We start from the raw sequence: 20,641 nt of genomic DNA on the forward strand, positions 1-20,641 counted from the left end.
TCCAAAACAAATTCTTCATAACCAATCATACAGCCTTATCACCAACCTTTGATGTCTTTGGCAACCTGCCAAAGGCTTTTCTTGGCAAAAACCCCACAACATTCAAGAGACGCTGACAAGAAGCACTGGAATCCACGTTGCTTTTCTACAAAGAACACAACGGCTCGTTGCTGCTCTTTTAAGTCTTATGGTAGTGACCAATCATCTTCTCGCCTTACTCCCGAGTTGTCCTTTTTGCTTCAGCTCCTCTTGCCTTCTGGCAGCTCTTCACATGTGTGCACTAGGAACAGGCTCCTCTTGTTCCTCTGCCTCTCTGCTGTCCGCCTCTCGAGGCTCTGGAGTCCGTGCATTGCTCCCAGATGGCTCTGGCCCCATCTCTACCTCTGATGCAGAGTCTTCGTCCAGGCCTTCCCCTGACTCCATGACTGACCCATTGTCCTCCCCAGCCTCCACACTGTCCGACTCTGCTGCCAGGTCCGCAGGCTGCTGGCGGGCCACAACGCAGGCCTGGAGCTCGAGTGTTGCTCAGGCTGCTGCAACAATGACTATTTGAAAGGGTTTCCTCTCCGCAGTTTCTCTCTCTCTCTCTCTCTCTCACACTCACACACAGTATAAATGGGCTGTCCCTTCAAAATAACGCAACACGCAGCCATTAATGTCTAAACTGCTGTGCAACAAAAATGAGTACACCCCTAAGTGATAATGTCTAAATGAGACTCAAGTAGCCATTTTCTCTTCCTGGCGTCATAGATGTATGAGTGCTGCCAGCATTGCTGCAGAGGTTGAAGGGGTGGTGGGGGGGGTCAGCCTGTCAGTGCTCAGACCATACGCCGCACGTTGCATCAAATTGGTCTGCAGGGCTGTCGTCCCAGAAGAAAGCCTCTTCTAAAGATGATGCACAAGAAAACCCATAAATGATTTGCTGCAGACAAGTAGATTCCTGGAACCATGTCCTGTGGTCCGATGAGACCAATATAAACTTATTTGGTTCAGATGGTGTCAAGCGTCTGTGGCAGCAACCAGGTGAGGAATACAAAGACAAGTGTATCTTGCCTACAGCCATGCATGGTGGTGGGTGTCGCTGCGTTCTTGTATTTGTCAACTGGGCTCCCATTCTGAGACTTACGGTAGACTGATCTGAGTCTTATCTCTGAACCACTGCGCATGTCCACATTCTTTTCACCCTTCTTTCTTTTTCTTTTGTTCGTCTGCCAGAACTTCTGCCGGCAAAGCAGGGAAGTTTGCCAAGATGTAATTAATAGCTAGTAAGATTCTTTTTTTATTTCTTTATAATAAAATGTGTTTCTTAGAATATATCCCGGCTTATTTTCTCCTAAAGTATGCAGCAAAGGAAAGCCACTGTCCGTCTCTAATTAAGTGCAATTACTCCCGGGGGGGGGGGACGGGATTTATACACCCTGGTAGCAGAGGATGGTTGGAATTATGGCTTTTTCCTTTGCTAATTACTTTAACTGATAAGCGTCTAGGCTAATTAGACAATGATTAATTTAGCGACTGCGGAACGCTGATTAATTGACTGCTAAAATGCCAAAAAAGAAGAAAAAAGGGAAAATGAAACTCAGAGCATTGTGATTTGCTTCTCTCCGACGAAGAAGAGGCAGAAAGAAGATTTTCAAATTTCCAGCCGCTCGCTTCAGCCACCTGGCTAGAAGAAGGAGCCGTGGGAGGAGTAGAAGAAACAGACGAAATGCTGTTACAGAGGCTTCAGGAAGAATAAAATAGAAAAGCTGCTTTGGAAGGCGAAGTGCTAACATTAGTGATTTCCCCTTCTGATTATGCATGCTCTCAAACAATTCCTGCAGAAGCCCAAAGTTTTGAAAGGCTTGGTGCAAAGCCAAATGGCTCAACGTTCCTCCCACACCGAGAGAAGTAATTCGTTATTCTCCTCGAAGCCCTGAGCTCACCCTGAATGAGAAAACTATAAAAAGCTATCATGATCACATAAAATTTTTTGAACGTGAGCTATGCCAGGCAAAAGCGACTTTATCTATGCTCGAGCCAGATATGACGGAGTCTCCTGTTTTTAAAATTCCTGAAACCTCCATCTTGCCTTCTTCTTCGAAGCCTAAGACACGCCCACAAGAGAGTGTCGTATCAGGCCAATCAGAACAGAAAGCTGTATTCATGTCACATTTGTCTCGTGATCTGGTGTCTCCTCAAATTACACATCATGCCATGAAAGCAGAAAGGTTATCTGAGCTGCCTGAAACTAAAGGTGCAGCACCATCTACTGGCGAAAGTAATTTCCTAGAGAAAGCCGACATGTATTGCAGATTACAAGAATTACAAGTATTGCATCAGACTTTATCAAACATGTCCTTAACTCACTCAGATATTCAGGCGGCAATGCAACAAATGTCTCCACAGGCCCAATCTTCAGCACCCCCTGGTGGTGCTGGTGTCTTTTTAGATGGAGCACAACAACGCTTAATGCAGCAAAGGCAAATGACTGCATCTCCAGCAGGCCATGTTAATATTGCAGCTCAAATGCAATAGCTCCAAGCTCAAACACAAGTGGAAGCTGGAGCACAGCAAATTCCAATACACCACCACATTTTCAAGTGCATGCACAAGTGCCTCCAGCTGTACAACCAGGACCAGCTACTGGTCCACCTCCAGCGGCACAACCAGGGCCATTTTTTGGTCCACAACAAGCACAAGTATTTTTACCGGCACAGCCAACATACCAAATGCATATTCCTCAACTAGCATCTTCTCTTGCTCCACTGGCTGGTGAGTCAAAATTAAAGATGTCAGGACAGAATTATAAGGCCTGGGTCAGTGAGGTTGGACTATTGCTCCACAGAGAAGGTACTCACTGTATGGTTTTTAATCCTCCTGCCCAGCCATGGACTCCTGCAATAAGAGACTTAGAGACTAAAGCTTGCACAACATTATTGATGTCCATGGATACTGAACTGCAGGTTACCTTTCTGCCTGATGCAACAGCCCAACAAACTTGGGTCCAATTGGAAAATTGCTACAGGCCTGTTTCAATTGAATCTTCATGTTTGCTCATGTCTGAGTTCCATGGTTTGAGATTGAAACCTGGTGAACAAATCGGAGGACATTTAACCAAACTGAAAGGAATGAGAAAAGAATTGAGAGAAAGAGGCTATCTTATGGATGATATTCAAATGATAAGCATTAATATCAACTCATTGAATTATGAATTATGAATGGAAAAATGCCATTACAAAGATTAATCAAGTGCTATTGCTCAACACACAGTAGACCATGTATGCAGACTTTTAACTGAAGAAGAAGCACTCATGTTAGCCACGCCATATTTGCAAGGACCATTCGCATCAAGAGCTCCAGCGAGGCGTCCCTTCCGAGGAAGAGCCTATGTTCCCTATATCTGTAATCGTGTGGGACATGCCACCCGGGATTGTCCCCAACGAGTTCCAGCTCCCGTCTCGTACCAGCCCCGAGGAACAGATTCCAGAGGAGGCAGAAGACAAAGTCGTCGTGGTCCCAGGCGTGATCCGCAATCTCCACTCGCCACATTGGCTTTAACCAATGATCCACAACCTCAACCAGAGTACGACAGACGACTACTGTGGACTTTGGACAGTGGTGCAGCATTGCATGTTACTTACAGAAAGGAACTTTTCACAGAGATGCACGAGTCTGAACCTGAACTACGTGAACTTTATTCTTTTTCCAATCATCCTTGTCAGGTCAAAGGAAAAGGAACTGTTTATGTTGAAAAGCTCGAAGCATTCATTCCTGATGTTTATTATATACCAACAGCAAATAGTAATTTGCTTAGTCAGTGTCACTTATCTAGAGTGTTAAAGTTCCAAGTCCACCACCTTGAAAAAGCAAGTTACATAGTTAAAAATGGAGATTTTTTAAAAAAAAATTTGATTTATATGCTGCCCTTCTACAGAGACTCAGGGCGGCTTACTATGTGCTCAGCAACAGCCTTCATCCTTTTGTATATTTATACAAAGTCAGCTTATTGCCCCCACAACTGGATCCTCAATATTGTTGCTGAAACCATGTTAATTGGTGGTGTTTATTACTTAAAGCCAAAGCCTAAATCACAAGCACAGGCAAGTATGCAAGCTCCAAAAGAGGAGAGCACAGGCCCAGAGAGAGATGTTCCAGAGAGAGATCCTGTTGCTACTCCAAAGGCTCCTAAAGCCAACAAAAGGAAAATTAGGAAACAGGTTGCTCAGAGCAAGCCTGGGGTTCCTAATAAAACCGTTAATGTTGAGAATTCACTAACTGGTAAACCTTTGCATTCCAGATGTATCCATAAATGGCATAGAAGATTGGGGCATGCCAGTTTCCGTGTTCTTAGGAAGATGCCGGACTTGGCAAAAGGTTTGGATCTAAAGGGGTGTAAGGTGTTTTTGGATTGTGCTGTCTACAAGAAAGCCAAATCCAAAGCAGCAGCCATTCCCAAATGCGCTACACGCCTGTCAACACGCATTTTTGATTTGCTACACACTGACATAGTAGGTCCTTTCAAACCAACACTTGGTGGTAAAAATATTTTCTAACAATTGTTGATAATTACTCTAGATACGGATATGTATATCCTATGAAAGAAAAATCTGAGTCCTTTCAGATCTTTAAAGACTTTGCTGCTCTTTCTACCCAACACCAAGTCCGCATCGCCAGAATCCAGAGTGATCGTGGTGCTGAATTCATGTCTCAGCGTTTCTAGGACTGGATGCGTAAAAATGGAATTCTTCATCAGACCTCGGCCCCTTACACACCGGCTCATAACGGGGTCGCAGAGAGACGACAAGGGGTACTGCAAACCATGATGTGTTGTCTCCTAGAAGACGCCAACCTTAACAACCCATACTGGGGTGAAGCTATCAAATATGCAAATTACATTGTCAACTGTACTTGGAGCAGTGTAATAATTCAGACTCCTTTCTTCATGTGTTACAGATACAAGCCCGATCACAAAAAACAGCCATATTTTTGGTTCATACGCTATGGTGAACATTCCCTTAGCTCAAAGAAAAAAAGGAGGTCCAGCAGCAAAGAGACTGAGATTTATGGGCATTGATGATAACTCAAAGTGGAGCAAATTTATTGACTCCAAATATGTAATTGTGATTTCCCAATCTGCTAATTTTGAGGAAGATGTTGACTGGTCCAGGATTCATTCCAATGATCCTGGAGTTTATTTTCCTAGAGATGATACTGCTGATGCCGCGCAGATTGATGATCAAGATTCCATTAGTTCTTCTCAACCTTGTCTTCGCAAGCCGCTGATGCTGCCGCTAGCGATGAATGTGAGGACGAGGATGAAGCAGAATAAGAATGGACTGTTGTTCCGAGACGTTCCAAGACGGCCACAAAGGGGATCCCTCCACAGCGATATTCGTGGCAACTGACAAAAACACCCTTGCCTTTGATACGTTCACGCAAATCAAACATCTTCCTGATTCAGAGCAAGACAAATGGTATGAGGCAACGCAGGTTGAAATGGACAGTCTAAAGAAACAAGGTGTTTACACCTGCAAAACCTCCAGCAAATAAAAGGGTCATTGGCACTTGATGGGTCTACAGAATCAAAAAGAAGCCAAATGGTGAGTCACTGTACAAGGCCAGACTTGTAGCTCAGGGTTTCGCTCAATGTTATCCTGAGGACTACACAAATACCTACTCACCGACAGTCCGGACTGAGAGTGTAAAAATTGCTTTAGCAACTGCAACTGTCCTTGGTTTAGAAGCTTTCCAGTTCGATGTTGACATGGCTTATCTACATGCTGACCTAGATGAAGAGATCTACGTGAGAGGTCCTCCAGGGTTCCGACAGCAAGAAGGGGATACCTAGTTTCTACACAAAAGTCTTTATGGTCTGAAACAGTCTGGTTTAATGTAGTACTTATGTCTTACTGACAAACTAAATTCAATGGGCTTTATTAAGTCCGAAACTGATGAGTGCGTGTTCACAAAAAGATCTAACAATACATATGAGATAGTTCTTGTTTATGTTGATGATATTGTTTACATTAGTCCAAATAAGCAGATGAGTGAAATTTTTGCCAAAGCCTTGCAGAGATATTTTACATTGAAATCTTTAATTAAGTGTGTTAATTGTGTCCGTCTCTAATTAAGTGCAATTACCCCCCGGGGGGGGGAAACAGGATTTATACACCCTAACAGTGGGAATGTCATGGTCTGGGGCTGCATGAGCGCTGCTGGCACTGGGGAGCTACAGTTCATTGAGGGAACGATGAATGCCAGCATGTACTGTGATATACTGAAGCAGAGCATGATCCCCTCCCTTCGGAGACTGGACTGCAGGGCAGTATTCCAACATAATGACCCCAAACACACCTCCAAAACGACCACTGCCTTGCTAAAGAAGCTGAGGGTAAAGGCGATGGACTGGCCAAGCATGTCTCCAGACCTAAACCCTATTGAGCATCTGTGGGGCATCCTGAAATAGAAGGTGGAGGTGTGCAAGATCTCTAACATCCACCAGCTCCATGATGTTGTCATGGAGGAGTGGAAGAGGACTCCAGTGGCAACCTGTGAAGCTCTGGTGATCTCTATGCCCATGTTCTGCCCCAGCTCCAGATTTCCAAGGATTGTGACACACACCAACGGTCCTTATCAAAGTTATAACGTACCAAGAATAAACAAAGTCCCGCAAAGCTTGGCAACCAGCCCAGAAAACAAGATACGTTAAGACATTCGCTCTTCAAAAATGCTCTGTAATAATTACACGTTGTTTCCAGCAAGAAATTACTAACTGTGTGCGACTTAAATAGGCTAAGGGAGTGGCCAATTATCCTCAAACCTTATTCCCAAGGAGACCTCCTCCTCCTGATTAGCCACTCCTGCCTTTTGGTAGCCCTGCGTGCTCAAGCATTGAGGAGAGGCCCCTCCACTTCGCTCTCTCCACTTGAAGGAGCCTCTGGAGGTTCTGAAGGCCCAGGCTGAGTCTATGCCTCTGGCACCACATCCTCTTCAGCCTCCTCGCTGTCTGACGCGAGTGCCGGCTGCACAGGCTGCTGGTGCAACCCCACACCAGCCTCGTCGTCGGGATCAGCCATGATCCGCGCAGGCCGCTGGCGGGCCACAACAGCCCAAGAGGGTTAAGGCGGTTCTGGAAAATAATGGTGGCCACACAAAATATTGACACTTTGGGCCCCGTTTGGACATTATCACTTAGGAGTGTACTCACTTTTGTTGCCAGCAGTTTAGACATTAATGGCTGTGTGTTGCATTATTTTATGTTTATGTTTATGTTTATTGGACTTCTATACCGCCCTTCTCCCGAAGGACTCAGAGTGATGTACAGCCATATTAAAACACATATAGATTTACAGAATTTAAAAACAATTTAAAATCGAATATATAAAAATTTGGCCCACAGATTAAAAACTAACACACGCCCATTATAAAATTCATATTAGGCCAGCCCGGCTTGTTGGAACAAGAGTCTTCAGGGCACGACGAAAGGTACGCAGGTCGGGGATCATACGAACCTCTAGGGGCAGCTCATTCCAGAGGGTTGGTACCCCCACAGAGAAGTCTCTCTCTCTGGGGGTAACAAGTCGGCATTGTTTGGCCGACGGCACCCTGAGGAGCCCCTCTCTGTGGGAGTGTATTGGCCGGTGGAAGGCTATCGGTGGCAGAAGGTGATCTCGTATATACCCCGGTCCTAAGCCATGGAGCGCTTTAAAGGTGGTGATCAACACCTTGAATCGCACCAGAAGACCACTGGGAGCCAGTGCAGCTCGCACAGGAGGTGTTAAGTGGGTGTGCCGAGTCACCCCCATAATCACCCGCGCGGCCGCATTCTGGACCAGTTGGAGCCTCCAAGCGCTCTTCAAGGGGAGCCCCATGTGAAGGGGTGTACTCCTGTAACATACTGTATATTAGAGAAAGTTGCTGAAAAAAATGTACTCACGTTTCTCGTCAGAATTAAGAGCATCATCTTCTAAGTCTTCATCAAAAATTTCCCTGCCATCTTCTACATAACCAACCCCATCTATGAGAAAAATGTCACTCTTTACAACCAAGTCACTATATTTATATTTTGCATTAAAAGTTGTACTTAGGAAGGCAAATTAATCCAGGTTCACTCAATTCTTCCATCATTTTGCAGTGGTAGAATAACAAACCTGTGGTTTTTCAAACTAAACTACAATTACTATTTTCCATAACCACTGAGCAGACTGGCTGCGATAATGGTTAGATGGCTGGGACAGTTCTAGGGAGATCGATGTTCCAATTCCTTAGGTTATCTTTCACTAATCACTATCATCAGCCTATCTAAAAGGCTTGTTGTAAAGATAAAATTAATAAGAAAATAATATATATTCTTAGAAGATGCTAAACTGTAAAAATACAATGATACAAATGCACTTTTATAATCTATTGGCTCACTCTCACAAATAAAAACCAACTTGTTATTTCTAATTCTTGACATTTCTCATATTCTTGACATTGCACAGTACATTGCATATACATTCCGGTACTTCAAGCCCAACTGCTTTGCATTTACTATCCCGTTTTTACCATCTCCGACGCCCACAGTCATCTTCACCTGTTTCTGCCCATATTTTTAACTGGCTTATACCTCGGCGGACCTCCGCTCACTGCGAGATGCCCCCCTCTCGCGGTCATGGCCTTCCTATTTATCGAAGGCCTACCTCAAGGACAGGTTTTGGAACCCCGAGTGGTGGCATGCTTCAAAGCGGGGCTTGAGGGGTTTTTTTAATTAGGGTTTTTAATCAAATTTTAAGGGGACCCGGGAGGCGGGGAGTGAAAACTGAGCTGCGGGCGGCTCTCACGGTTCAGTCATCTAGCTCAACCAAAGTTGGTGGGGGGAGGGGGGGAGGGGAGGGGAAAGAGGAGGCTCGATGGAGTGAGGGTCTTCCGATCCCGGTGATGGTTGGGAGGGGCAGGGGGTGTGAGAGAAGGGGATCTGGGGAGCGCCCCCACTACATCCAGCCGGTGGCGTGCTCCGTCCCCCTGGCCTTATCCTGCTTCCCCGGGGGTGTAGGAGTGCAGAGCCCTGGCATGCATTACGGAGACCTGGTTAGGGCCGGAGGGAGGTGTCCCTCTCATCGATTTATGTCCCCCAGGCTTCCGTGTGCTGCACCAGCCGCAACTCCAGGGTAGGGGCAGGGGGGTGGCGGTTGTTATTAGGGAAAGTCTCAGTCCCAGGAAGGTCACTGTTCCTCAGATAGGCGGGTGCGAGTCCCTCCTTCTGAAATGGGACCCTGGAGTTCAGTCGGATCTGTTGGTTACGTACCTATCTCCCAACTGCGTAGCCTCAGCCCTGCCCGCACTGCTAGATGTCCTGGCCGAATTGGTGATTGAACTCCCCAACCTTCTGGTTGTGGGAGATTTCAATTTGCCATCGGCCGGGGAGATATCTGAGTCAGTCGGGAGTTCATGGCCTCCATGACGACCATGGACCTAACTCAGGTTGTACAGGGCCCAACTCATAAGGGGGGACACACACTCAACCTGTTTTTTCTCTCTGGACAGTGGATAAATGATCGTGGTAGGGGAAACTCGTCAACCTATCCCCTGTCATGGTCCGATCATTCCCTCCTCAGGCTGGACTTTCTCTCCGTCATCCCCCGCCGCTGGGAGACAGAACCAGTGAGATTGTTCCGCCCCAGGCGCCTGATGGACCCAGAAGGGTTCCTGACGGAGCTTGGACCTTTTCCCGCCTCCTTATCCCACGATTCGTCTGAGGCCCTGGTAACGGCCTGGGAACAGGCCGCGGTGGGGGCCTTGGATCGAATCGCACCTTTGTGGCCTCTGACCCAACGCAGATTCTGGGTGGCTCCCTAGTTCACCACGGAGCTCAGGGAAATGAAGCGTTGGAGAAGACGCCTGGAAGGCGGTTGGAGATCCTCCCGATCCAAATCTGACCGAACACAGTTAAGAACCCATATTAGGTCTTATCTTGTGGCAATGGAAGCGGCAAAGCGCCAATATTTTGCTGCTCTCATTGCATTTGCAGAAAATCGCCCAGCCGCTCTGTTTAGAGTGACCCGCTCTCTCCTCAATCATGGAGTGAGGGAGGACCCCTTGCAGGGCAGAGCTGACAATTTTGTACATTTTGTACAAGATAAAATCACTCAGATTCGGACTGGGTTGGACTCTGACTGGGCAGAGTCTGACGAGTCAACAGGGGCCTGTCCTGATGGTAACATCTGGGTTGAATTTGAGCCTGTTTCGATGGATGAAGTGGACAGGATCATGGGTTGACTGGGTGCCTCCACATGTTTATTGGACCCTTGTCCCTCCTGGCTCGTTTCTGCAGCCAGGGAGATGACTGGAAGCTGGATTCAAGCGGTTATCAATGCTTCTTTGAGGGAAGGGGTCTTCCCCGCCACATTCAAAGAGGCAGTGGTTCATCCCCTCCTCAAGAAGCCCACCCTGGATCCAGACTCCCTTAATAACTATCGTCCAGTCTCCAACCTTCGCTTTATAGCAAAGGTTGTTGAGTCTGTGGTGGCACAGCAGCTCCCCCAGTTCCTGGAGGAAACTGACTACCTAGACCCGTACCAATCGGGTTTCAGACGCGGTTACAGCATGGAAACGGCATTGGTCGCCCTAGTAAATGATCTTTGGCGGGCCAGGGATGGGGGTTGCTCCTCCATCCTGGTCCTTCTTGACCTCTCAGCGGCTTTCGATACCATCGACCATGGTATCTTACTGCAGCGACTCGGGGGGTTAAGGGTGGGAGGCACTGTTTTACGGTGGTTCTCCTCCTACCTCTCGGGCCACTCACAGTTTGTGTGGACAGGGGGAGAGAGATCCACCCCGAGGCCCCTCACTTGTGGGGTGCCTCAGAGGTCAGTTCTCTCCCCACTGCTCTTTAACATCTACATGAAACCGCTGGGTGAGATCATTCGTGGTTTCGGGGTGAGGTACCATCAATATGCTAATGACACTCAACTTTACATCTCCACCCCGGATCACCCTGGGGATGTCCTTTCTGTGATGTCCTGCTGCCTGGAAGTGGTGCGGGCCTGGATGGGAAGAAACAGACTCAGACTCAACCCATCCAAGACTGAGTGGCTGTGGATACCGGCATCTCTTGATCTAGTGGCCCCGTCACTAATGATGGGAGGGGAGATCCTTACTCCCTCAGAAAGGGTCCGCAATCTAGGGGTCCTCCTGGATTCACGGCTATCCCTAGGAGATCATTTGACGGACGTGACCAGGGGGGCCTTCGCACAGGTACGCCTTGTGCACCAGTTGCGCCCTTTCCTAGATCAGGATGCCCTTGCCACGGTCACTCATGCCCTTGTTACGTCTTGGTTGGACTACTGTAATGCGCTCTACATGGGGCTGCCCTTGGGATGCACCCGGAGACTACAGTTAGTCCAGAATGCGGCCGCGCGGGTTGTTACAGGGGCTTCTCAGTACTCCCGTGTGACAACTCTCCTGCGCGAGCTGCACTGGCTGCCGGTGGCTCTCCGGGTTCGTTTCAAGGTGCTGGTGCTCACCTATAAAGCCCTACATGGCTTAGGCCCGGAGTATCTGCAAGATCGTCTCCTGCCTTCCTCCCACCGTCCGGTGCACTCACACAGAGCGGGCCTCCTCAGGATGCCGTCAGCCAGACAATGTCAGCTGGCGGAGAGGGGGAGAGCGTTCTCTGTGGGAGTGCCGACCCCCTGGAATGGGTTGCCCACCAGCCTCAGGACAGCCCCGGACCTCCTCTCCTTCTGCCGCGAACTGAAGACTTGGCTTTTTCACCAAATGGGCTAAATCCGTTGGGGTGACTTCAAATAATTTTAATAATTTTTAATTGATTTTAATTTAATTTTAAACTGATTTTAAATTGTTTATGTAATTCTTTGCTTTGTTTTTGTAAGCCGCCCTGAGTCCTACGGGAGAAGGGCGGCATATAAATTACATAAATAAATAAATAAATAAATAAATAAATAAATAAATAATACTAGAAGAAATTATTTCCTTCCTGTTAACCATCTTAAAATGTAGACATATCCTCACAAATGACTTGGTAGTTGATAACTTAGAAAAAAAAACTTAGCTACAGCAGCACAACCTGCTATAAAAATCATGCCAAATAATCAGGAGAAACTGATTATATTACTCCTGCCAATTTACATCTACATCTAAGCAGTTTTTTTATTCAAATCAGTTTAACATATAGGTAGTCCTTGATTATCACAATTGGAACAATTGCTTAATGTGGTCATTAAGCAAATCAGATGGTCATTACATTAATACAGCTTCTCCCAATAACTTTTGTTTGTTGAGATCGCAAATAGTGATCACATGACCCCTGGATGCTGCAACCATCATAAATACATGCTCATTGCTAGCGCTTGAATTTTGATCACATGACTGTGGGGACACTGCAACAGTTATAAGTGTGAGGACTGATTGTAAGTCACTTTTTTCAGCACTGTTGTAACATCAAATAATTGCTAAATGAATGGTTGCAAGTTGAAGACCTACCAATAGTTACAATTTCTTCTATTATTATAAGAAATATTCACTTATTCTAGATTTCTTTAAAAAAAAATTAATGACAAGGAGCTAAACCAATTGTTCTCTCACTATGCCTGTTTTGAGAGAATTCTACCTTTTATTTTAAAAATAACAAATTTTCTTTTAAATCACATTGCCAGAAAATGAATGGAAAAACAGTTTCAGTATCAATCCAAAGATAAAAAAAACCAATTTTACAAACCATCATCCACAATCCAGTCATCATCCTGGCGTTCTCTGACAATCTTAGAATACTGTTCTTCATCAATTTCATCATAAATACCTGTAAATTCCTCAACCTACAAAAAGAAAATAATTACTATAACTTTTTAAAAAACAACAACAACAAAGAAAATAAGATTTTGATATTCTGCCATTATTGGGATATTTACTTAAATAGATATGCCTAACCAAGCTGCAGCAACTTTTTGACCTTCACTGATCTAAAGCTAAATAGAATATATTTGGATATAGAACTACCGTATTTTCCGGCGTATAAGACGACTGGGCGTATAAGACGACCCCCGACTTTTCCTGTTAAAATATAGGGTTTGGGCTATACTCGCTGTATAAGACTACCCCTCTTCCAACGCACACCAAATAAAAATTAAAAAACATCAACTGGCTCACCCACAATGTAAAATCAGCTGTGCTAGACCCAAAATGGCTCCTGCAACAAGCAGGAACCTCACACAGCCACAAAAATCCCCAAAAAAACAACTTTCACACTTTACACACACACAACACAACACAACTGGCTCACCCACAATGTAAAAGCAGCTGTGCTAGAACCAAAATGGCCCCTGCAACAAGCAGGAACCTCACAGCCACAAAAAGCCCAAAAAACCAACTTTCACACTTTACACACACAAAATTCCACATACAGCTTTGTGAGATTTTGTGTGTTTGTGTAGTTAGAGTGAAACACTACAGAAACACACTAAATCTCAGAAAGCTGCACAAATATTATTTTATTTTATTTTTTATATGAAAGCTAAATTTAAAACTTCCTAAACTTTAAATGGCTAGGTCTAAAAAAGAACAACTAAAAAAAACCCCAATTAACTATTTTTTAAAGCTCCCAAAGGGGAAAAAATTTACCCAGTAGAACAGGGGTCTCCAACCTTGGCAATTTTAAGACTTGTAGACTTCAACCCCCAGAATTCCTCAGCCAGCTTTACTTTGCTGGCTGAGGAATTCTGGGAGTTGAAGTCCACAACTCCCTGCCTGCTTGATTGCAGGCAGGGAGTTGCTTGCTGATGGAATGGATTCAGGCAAGCGAAGCAAGGCAAGCGTTGCGACTAGCAGCTAAGGTAAGCAAGCTGGAGAGGGAAAACTTTTTTCCTTTTACATGGCTCTGGCGATCCCAGCTGAGTTGCCTGATTAGCAGGCAACTCAGCTGGGATAGTCAGAGCTTGGCTCGTCAGAGCCTTTCAGGCTGGTCTGCCTGGTTACACGAGAACGACACCCAGCATATAAGACGACCCCCGACTTTTAAGAAGATTTTCATGTGTTAAAAAGTCGTCTTATACGCCGGAAAATACGGTATTCAGATTCCAAATTTATTGTCCAAACTAAGAAATTGAAAAAATAACCAAAAAAAGCAACAGCTAACTGTTTCAATTACACTGCCATGAAAAACATTAGATGCAATCATCAGGAGTCAACTTGATGCTTACAGGGCATCTATTTTTATACATACAAATAAGAGACCTCCACTTAGTAGTAGCTTCATTCTCCTACATAGCATTCTTCACTTATGAATCTCAACATGTAAGGCAGCATGAACACAGCTATAGGGGGATGGATGCTATCATCCATCTTGAAAAGTACCAGTTCCTAAAACTGGATTAATAAATAAATGTATGTGGACACATTCACTTACAAAACAATATGGTAATGACACATCTACATTGATTTAAAAAAAGAAAATTGAAATTACAGCAACTTTTTAGTTACCTCGTATTTTATTTTCTCACCAGCCTTTGCCTTTTTCAGCCGCTCCAGAGCTTCTTGCCTTCCTTTTTTAGATTTTTTCTCACGACGCAAACATGAAGATGCAAGATTTGCAGTATTTGTTGTTTCTGAAAAACAGAATTGATAACAAGTATTAAAAACAGCATGAGGGACCATAACTAACAGACACACACACACACACACAAGGTCAAAACTTTGATAATAAATATCAGTGTCAATGAAAGATAAAAGATCTGTTGATTAGAATTCTATCCATTGAAACTACAAATAAAAATGCCTCTACCTCTCAGCAATTTGCCTCCTTGCAGCAAACAGCAAACAGCCTGGTCAGCTTCAGCACAGCCTAAATTAGCACGAGCAGCTGATTGGTAGTTGGATCTGCTTCCCGGAATACCACCTATCAGCTGTTCCAGCAAATAGATTGGGGGCGGGGCCAGGCAGAGGTGGTATTTACCAGTTCTCCGAACTACTCCAAATTTCCACTACCGGTTCGCAAGAACCAGTCAGAACCAGCTGAAACCCACCTCTGGGGAGAGTGCATCTTATACGAAAAATACAGTAGCTTTCCTTTCAGGGAACAGCACAGAGAACAATCCTTGGAGCAAATATCAAAAGTTAGGTTTGTGAATGGAACCCACAAATAAAATATCCCAGAATTTCAGACAATGGTGAATGATACTAATATCATCTGAGACAAGACACTAGGTAATAAAGAGTTCAAAAATAAATGTAAACATGAGAAAAAGCAGCTAATGAGAGGAAAATTAAGAGCAACAGTCCAAATCCTTTATTTAAACACACACACACACACACCAATGGATTGTAAACATGAAATGTGAGATATATTAGTTTACTAATATGTATGATAGAAGATAGCTCGATAGTTGTGGTTATGTATATCTTTATTCCCAAGAGAATGGGTCTTCACTTACCCTCAAGCTTTTTCAAGGAGCTCTAGCCATCTTAAAGCAATCCTTGAGCAACCAGGGAACATTTGCAGTGTGTGATAGGCCATAGGTATACTTAGGTGGACAAATGATGTTTGTCATGATGTCACTATTCTATTCCATAACATACAAACTTGTAACCAACAAAAATGAAAAGACGAAGTTTGCACTGTGATATCACTATGCATATCATATTTTCATCATTATGGCTAGCTGCAGATTTCTATGATAGGCTTGGAGTTTGGCTATTATTCTCAACTTTTATGTAGAAAGAGGAATCAGATGGAGCACAGAACTCTTCCAGGTCCTGTTTGCTGTTTTCTTAGTGATACAGATAAGGGGTAGATAGAATGCTTATAAACTCTTAATGAGACAGTCATTTTGCATTTAAGTGCAAAAGAAAATAATATAAAATAGGGACATCTGATGTGGTAGGAGTACATGTGAAAACAATGTCCGTTTCTAAATTAAATTGAATATGGCACTGCAACACTCTACAGCTATATATTCAATCTTGCAATTTCTTAACAGTCTTGCAACTTCTTATGACAACTATGATCTGCTCTGGTCACACTTGGAGTACAGCATCTAGTTCTACACATGGTTTATCATTGTTCAACTAGAGCACGTCTATGGAAGAACAAGGACAACATACAAGCTGTTACCAAATCCTCTGAATAACAGTGAAAAAGCTGGATGTACTGGATTTGGAAGAATGGTAATAGTATTCAAATATTAGGAAAATTGCCTTTAAAACACAGCAAAATTGTCCTCTGTTGCTCTAGAAAGCAGAACTAGAATCAATAGATACGAGATACAAGGAACAAAATTTCTGCTAAGTAAGAGGACATGAAGAGCGAGAGCTGTTTAGCAGTAGAGTAGAAAGCTTATAAAGTTGGTGGTCTATCTTTCATTAGAAGATGTAAGCAGAGACAGGACAGCTATCTGTTAAGGATGCTATAAAGCACCTTACATCAAACAAATTAGATGATCTCAAATCCATTTCTGCTCTATTATTTCAGGAATACTGTTATCTCATTTTTGCCATAGTTCCTCAAGTTCATAAAAATCTCAATCAGTTATTATCTGTTTTTCTTTCTTCTTTCTAAATTAAAATGTTTTCAATACAAATTCTTTAAATGAAGAAGGGAGAAATCCTGTGGGCTTGAAGATTAAAAGAAACTAGCTGCAACATGTTCTTATATTTCTTCAACAATATGCCTATGAGGATGATTGAGCCAGCTGTAACAATAACCATCTACTTATTGATTCACTTACTACTTTGTCAATACCTAGTTTCATCTCAAAAGCTTATGTCTTGAAAACTTGTTATTTCAGCCTTATACTACAACTGCACCAATATAGTTTTAATGCATCTGAAGAGCCTAAGAAACTATCATTCATATAAAAATGACAAATTTGAGTCTTCAGTGAGAAAATTAGCAAAAAAGCCACTAGAAGAAAAGTAAAATTAAAGATTGCACATCTTTGCACAATCACTTGACAATAAATATCTAGCTAGATGACAGCACTTAATCAATTTGGCTTAAAAAGCAGAGCAAATTCAGAAGTAGTTAATATTTGGATGGAAGACAAATACCAAGATGACAGGCTAGAGTTGAAAAAAAAACATGTCAGAAGAAATAATGGAAAATGAAAAACCACTTCTTTATTGTTGTCATTAAAACTTCACAGATATGTTATATAATTCCCAAAGGCTGAGCTCTCAGAAGCTTTACCTTGAAAGTAAGCACCACCAATTTCAATAAGAATTACTGTAGCCCCACATAAACATTCATGGAGCATCACTGAAAAGGTTTCAGAAATTTTAGAAATTGGGCTTATGTCACAAAAATTCCTAAATTCCTAAAAAAAATCCTATTTTTTAAAAAAGATTTCAATGGAATTTCTGAGAAGCAAACCGCCATGAAACCACTGCAGTAGCGCTAAATGCGATTACTACTAAGACAGTAAAACTATTTATGCCTTCAATAGAGAGATATAAGTAATAAGGCTTGAACCACAGCCATTTTATTTATCCTGAATTCAGAGTCAAAATATTTATTTTCCACACAGCTGCTGCTGTTGCACTGCTTTCTTCCTTTCGGAGATTCAGCTTATGCCCACCACCATTCACTTCTACCAACAATCTCTCTGCCCTTTGCTAGTAGTCCTCCGGTTTGAGACTTTCCTCCTCCGCCAACACATCCCACATCCCACATCCCACATCCCGAGGCATGCTAACCTCCATGGTAATCGTCGTTATGTAGACGCTCGCTCAGCTCCATAACGAAGGGAAAAAGCGCAGCTCCCTCCCAAATCAGATCTCAACTTCCAGCTCTCGCGCCAAAGCGCCTGAAAGTGGCGCGAGAAAAGAAACCCAAGTGCCCCGGCGGGCTGAACAGCCAATTAGAAGCCAGATGACGATATCCGCCTTTCCTATTCCGCTTCAGGGTGGGAACAGGAAGAGGGAGTGTGAGCAAGTAGGCTGTTTCTGGAGAAAGGAAAGCGGGCGCGCGAACATTACGGAAAACTATCGTTTTCTATATAGTTTCCTATATTCCTGATGTCTTGGAAAAACAACACGGACAGCTGAGGAGGAGGAATAAAGGAATGAAGCTTCTGACTTGCCATAAACCAATAGAAGAAGAGTTTATCTAAAAGGGGGCAGGAGCAATGAAATTGACAAATACGAATTGTTCATTTTCTGGCATGGGCTCTGAATTTAAATATGTTATTCAGAAGCAATACTGCAAATGATAAAATTGTGTCCTTAATACTCTCGGTTTGCTCTTTTAAATTGTCCACCCACCCACTCGCGGGCTAAATTCGCGACTCTTAATGCTAAAAGGAAGGTGCGAGATTTGTAAATACATTTATTGCCTATTCTTATACATCTTTGATCTTTCACTCTTTGAAATGTGCCTGTGAAATTTAAATTTACAATTTTTCACTGCTGCATTTGTAAAAATTTGACCTTTACATTAGTTTGTAATTGACTGTTTTTTATATACTGTAAGCTGTTCCAAAGAATTAAGTACAGATGTATAAAATAAATAACATAGTGTTTAATACACACCCCATCAGCCTCTTTGCTATATGGTTATTGTATATATTTGCTATTAATTATTTCAGTTCTGTTATTGAATTAGCTTCACTTATGTAATGAGACATTAAGGCAAAGAATTGACACACAAATCAGATCACTATTTAATTATACAGACTAAACTGACACTATGAAACCATTTTGTCTTTCTAGTCAGCCCTTAAATTTATGAACAATCTGTGTACTGCCATTAATGTTTCATTTCAATCAAAATAAACATGTATATTGGCACAACATACCTAACAATAGTTTGTTCAACTAGATTAATTTTCTGAATTTACATAATTTTCTGAATTTACATAATAAATTAAGATAGAAACTGTTATGTCCTGGTAGGGACGAACAGACTCAGGCAAGACAGTTTCTTTGAAAGCTAACAGGATTTATTGGTTAACAAGTGCGGTTAACACTTTTGCTAGCTTTGGCGGCTAGCGAGGCTGTTCAGCTAACAGGAGCAGCGGCTGTCAGCACTTTGACAGCTACTTATATACTCGCGCCAGAAACGAAACAACCAATCAGCGCACAGCAGCTTCTGCGGACCGACGTGAAGCCTGGGACGCAACATTCCTCCAGCACTAGAGGGCGCATACATAGTCCTTGAGGTAGGCAGGCTGCCTCCTGACATATCCGGACCTCCGCAGGCCTCCTGGTTCGCTGGATGTAGATGAGAGCACCGAAGAAGGTCCTGAAGAAGTGGAAGTAGGTTCTTCATCAACTAGTGGAGAGTTTATCGCTGGAACAAAGTCCCGAAGACCCGGTAAGTTGCCCTCCCGTCGAGCTGCGTCCCAGTCCTCGACCTCCGACCTTGGCTCAGTTGCTTGATCTGCAAGAAATCCTTTATCTGGCTGGTTTGATGGGTTAATAGTGGTAGCTAAGTTGGTTTGTCCGTTTTGTCTACCCCTAATTTGATCTATATGCCTTCTTCAAATTCTTCCATCCCTCGGTAATTATGTATGACCTGGGGCCTAAGACTTGAGTAACTATGCCAGGAAGCCATAGGAGACTTCCTGAGTAATTCCTTGCATATATGTGGTCCCCTGTTTTAAAAGTTCTGAGTCCAGAAGTGTTAATCTTGGCAGTGTCTGGGGAATATGTTGGATGTAGTTTGTCCAATTTAGTTTTTATTCGCCTCCCCATCAGAAGCTCGGCTGGGCTTTGATTTGTCTCTGGACAAGGGGTAGCGTGTTGCATTAAGAGGTATGTAGAAATCATAGAGTTCCAGTTTCCTGGCCCCATTCTTGCCAGAACTTCTTTTACAGAGTGGACAGCTCTCTCAGTCGGCCATTGGTAGCTGGAAAAAAAGGGGCTGTAAGTGAGTGTTTGATGTCCAGTCCTGCAAGGAATAGCTCAAAGGGCCCAGACACCAGTTGGGGACCATTATCTGATACCAAGACATCTGGTATACTATGGGTAGGAAAGAGGATTTGCATCGCTGTGGTCAAGACTTTAGAAGTAGTATATGACATAAGTTTGACCTCCACCCACTTGGAATATGCATCTACCACAATTAAGAACATGTGTCCTTGAAAAGGGCCAGCAAAATCTATGTGAATTCAAGACCAAGGGTCCTTTGGTTTGTCCCATTCAGTTGGGGGCGCTCTTGGGGGGTTTGGTTGTGACTCTTGGCAGTCTGCACACCCTGACACCCAGTCACTGATGTTTTGTGGCCACCACAGGTAACTTCTGGCCAAGGACTTCATTCTGACTATCCCTGGGTGGCTTTCATGTAGTGATGTTAGAATTTGCTGTTGCAGTGAGGCAGGAATAACAACCCTATGTCCCCATAACAAGCATCCCTTCATAGCAGACAATTCAAGTTGCCTTTCCTTGTATGGTTTGAATTCAGGCCCCACTGGTTCAGAAGGCCATCCTCTCTTAGTCCAGTCCAATACCCTTGAGATGACTTTATCTTTGGCTGAATGTAGTGCCACGTCTCTAGCATTGAGAGGGATTGGCATCTCCTCAATTAGTAAAACAGTGCAAGCAGGAGCAGGGTCTTCAGCCGCAATGGGAAGAGGGCATCTACTCAGGGCGTCGGCATGAGCCAGGTGTTTGCCTGGGCGATGTTTTAATGTGTAATTGTAAGCAGCTAAGAATACTGTCCACCTTGTCA

General features: G+C 43.7%; 1 protein-coding gene across 8 annotated transcripts in view; it reads right to left on the reverse strand.

Moving 5' to 3' along the window:
- Window positions 1–17,850, reverse strand: part of POLA1 (DNA polymerase alpha 1, catalytic subunit) — a 559,576-nt gene extending 541,726 nt beyond the window's left edge. For 5 of the 8 annotated variants that reach the window (XM_060694058.2, XM_087871334.1, XM_087871336.1 and 2 more), the window contains exons 1-4: window positions 17,668–17,813; window positions 14,458–14,582; window positions 12,701–12,797; window positions 7,919–7,999 (exon numbers count right to left, since the gene is read on the reverse strand). In XM_060694058.2, the coding sequence (XP_060550041.1) occupies window positions 7,919–7,999; window positions 12,701–12,797; window positions 14,458–14,582; window positions 17,668–17,710 (346 nt within the window). In that variant the 5' untranslated portion in view covers window positions 17,711–17,813. Of the gene's footprint in view, window positions 1–7,918; window positions 8,000–12,700; window positions 12,798–14,457; window positions 14,583–17,667 lie in introns of all 8 variants that reach the window. The other 3 variants (XM_034433156.3, XM_087871335.1, XM_087871332.1) reach the window with 1 other exon arrangement.
- Window positions 17,851–20,641: the final 2,791 nt, after the last annotated feature.

The sequence above is a fragment of the Pantherophis guttatus genome, chromosome 5 (assembly GCF_059756535.1).
Source record: "Pantherophis guttatus breed Tessera chromosome 5, ASM5975653v1, whole genome shotgun sequence".
Classification (NCBI taxonomy): Eukaryota; Metazoa; Chordata; class Lepidosauria; order Squamata; family Colubridae; genus Pantherophis; species Pantherophis guttatus.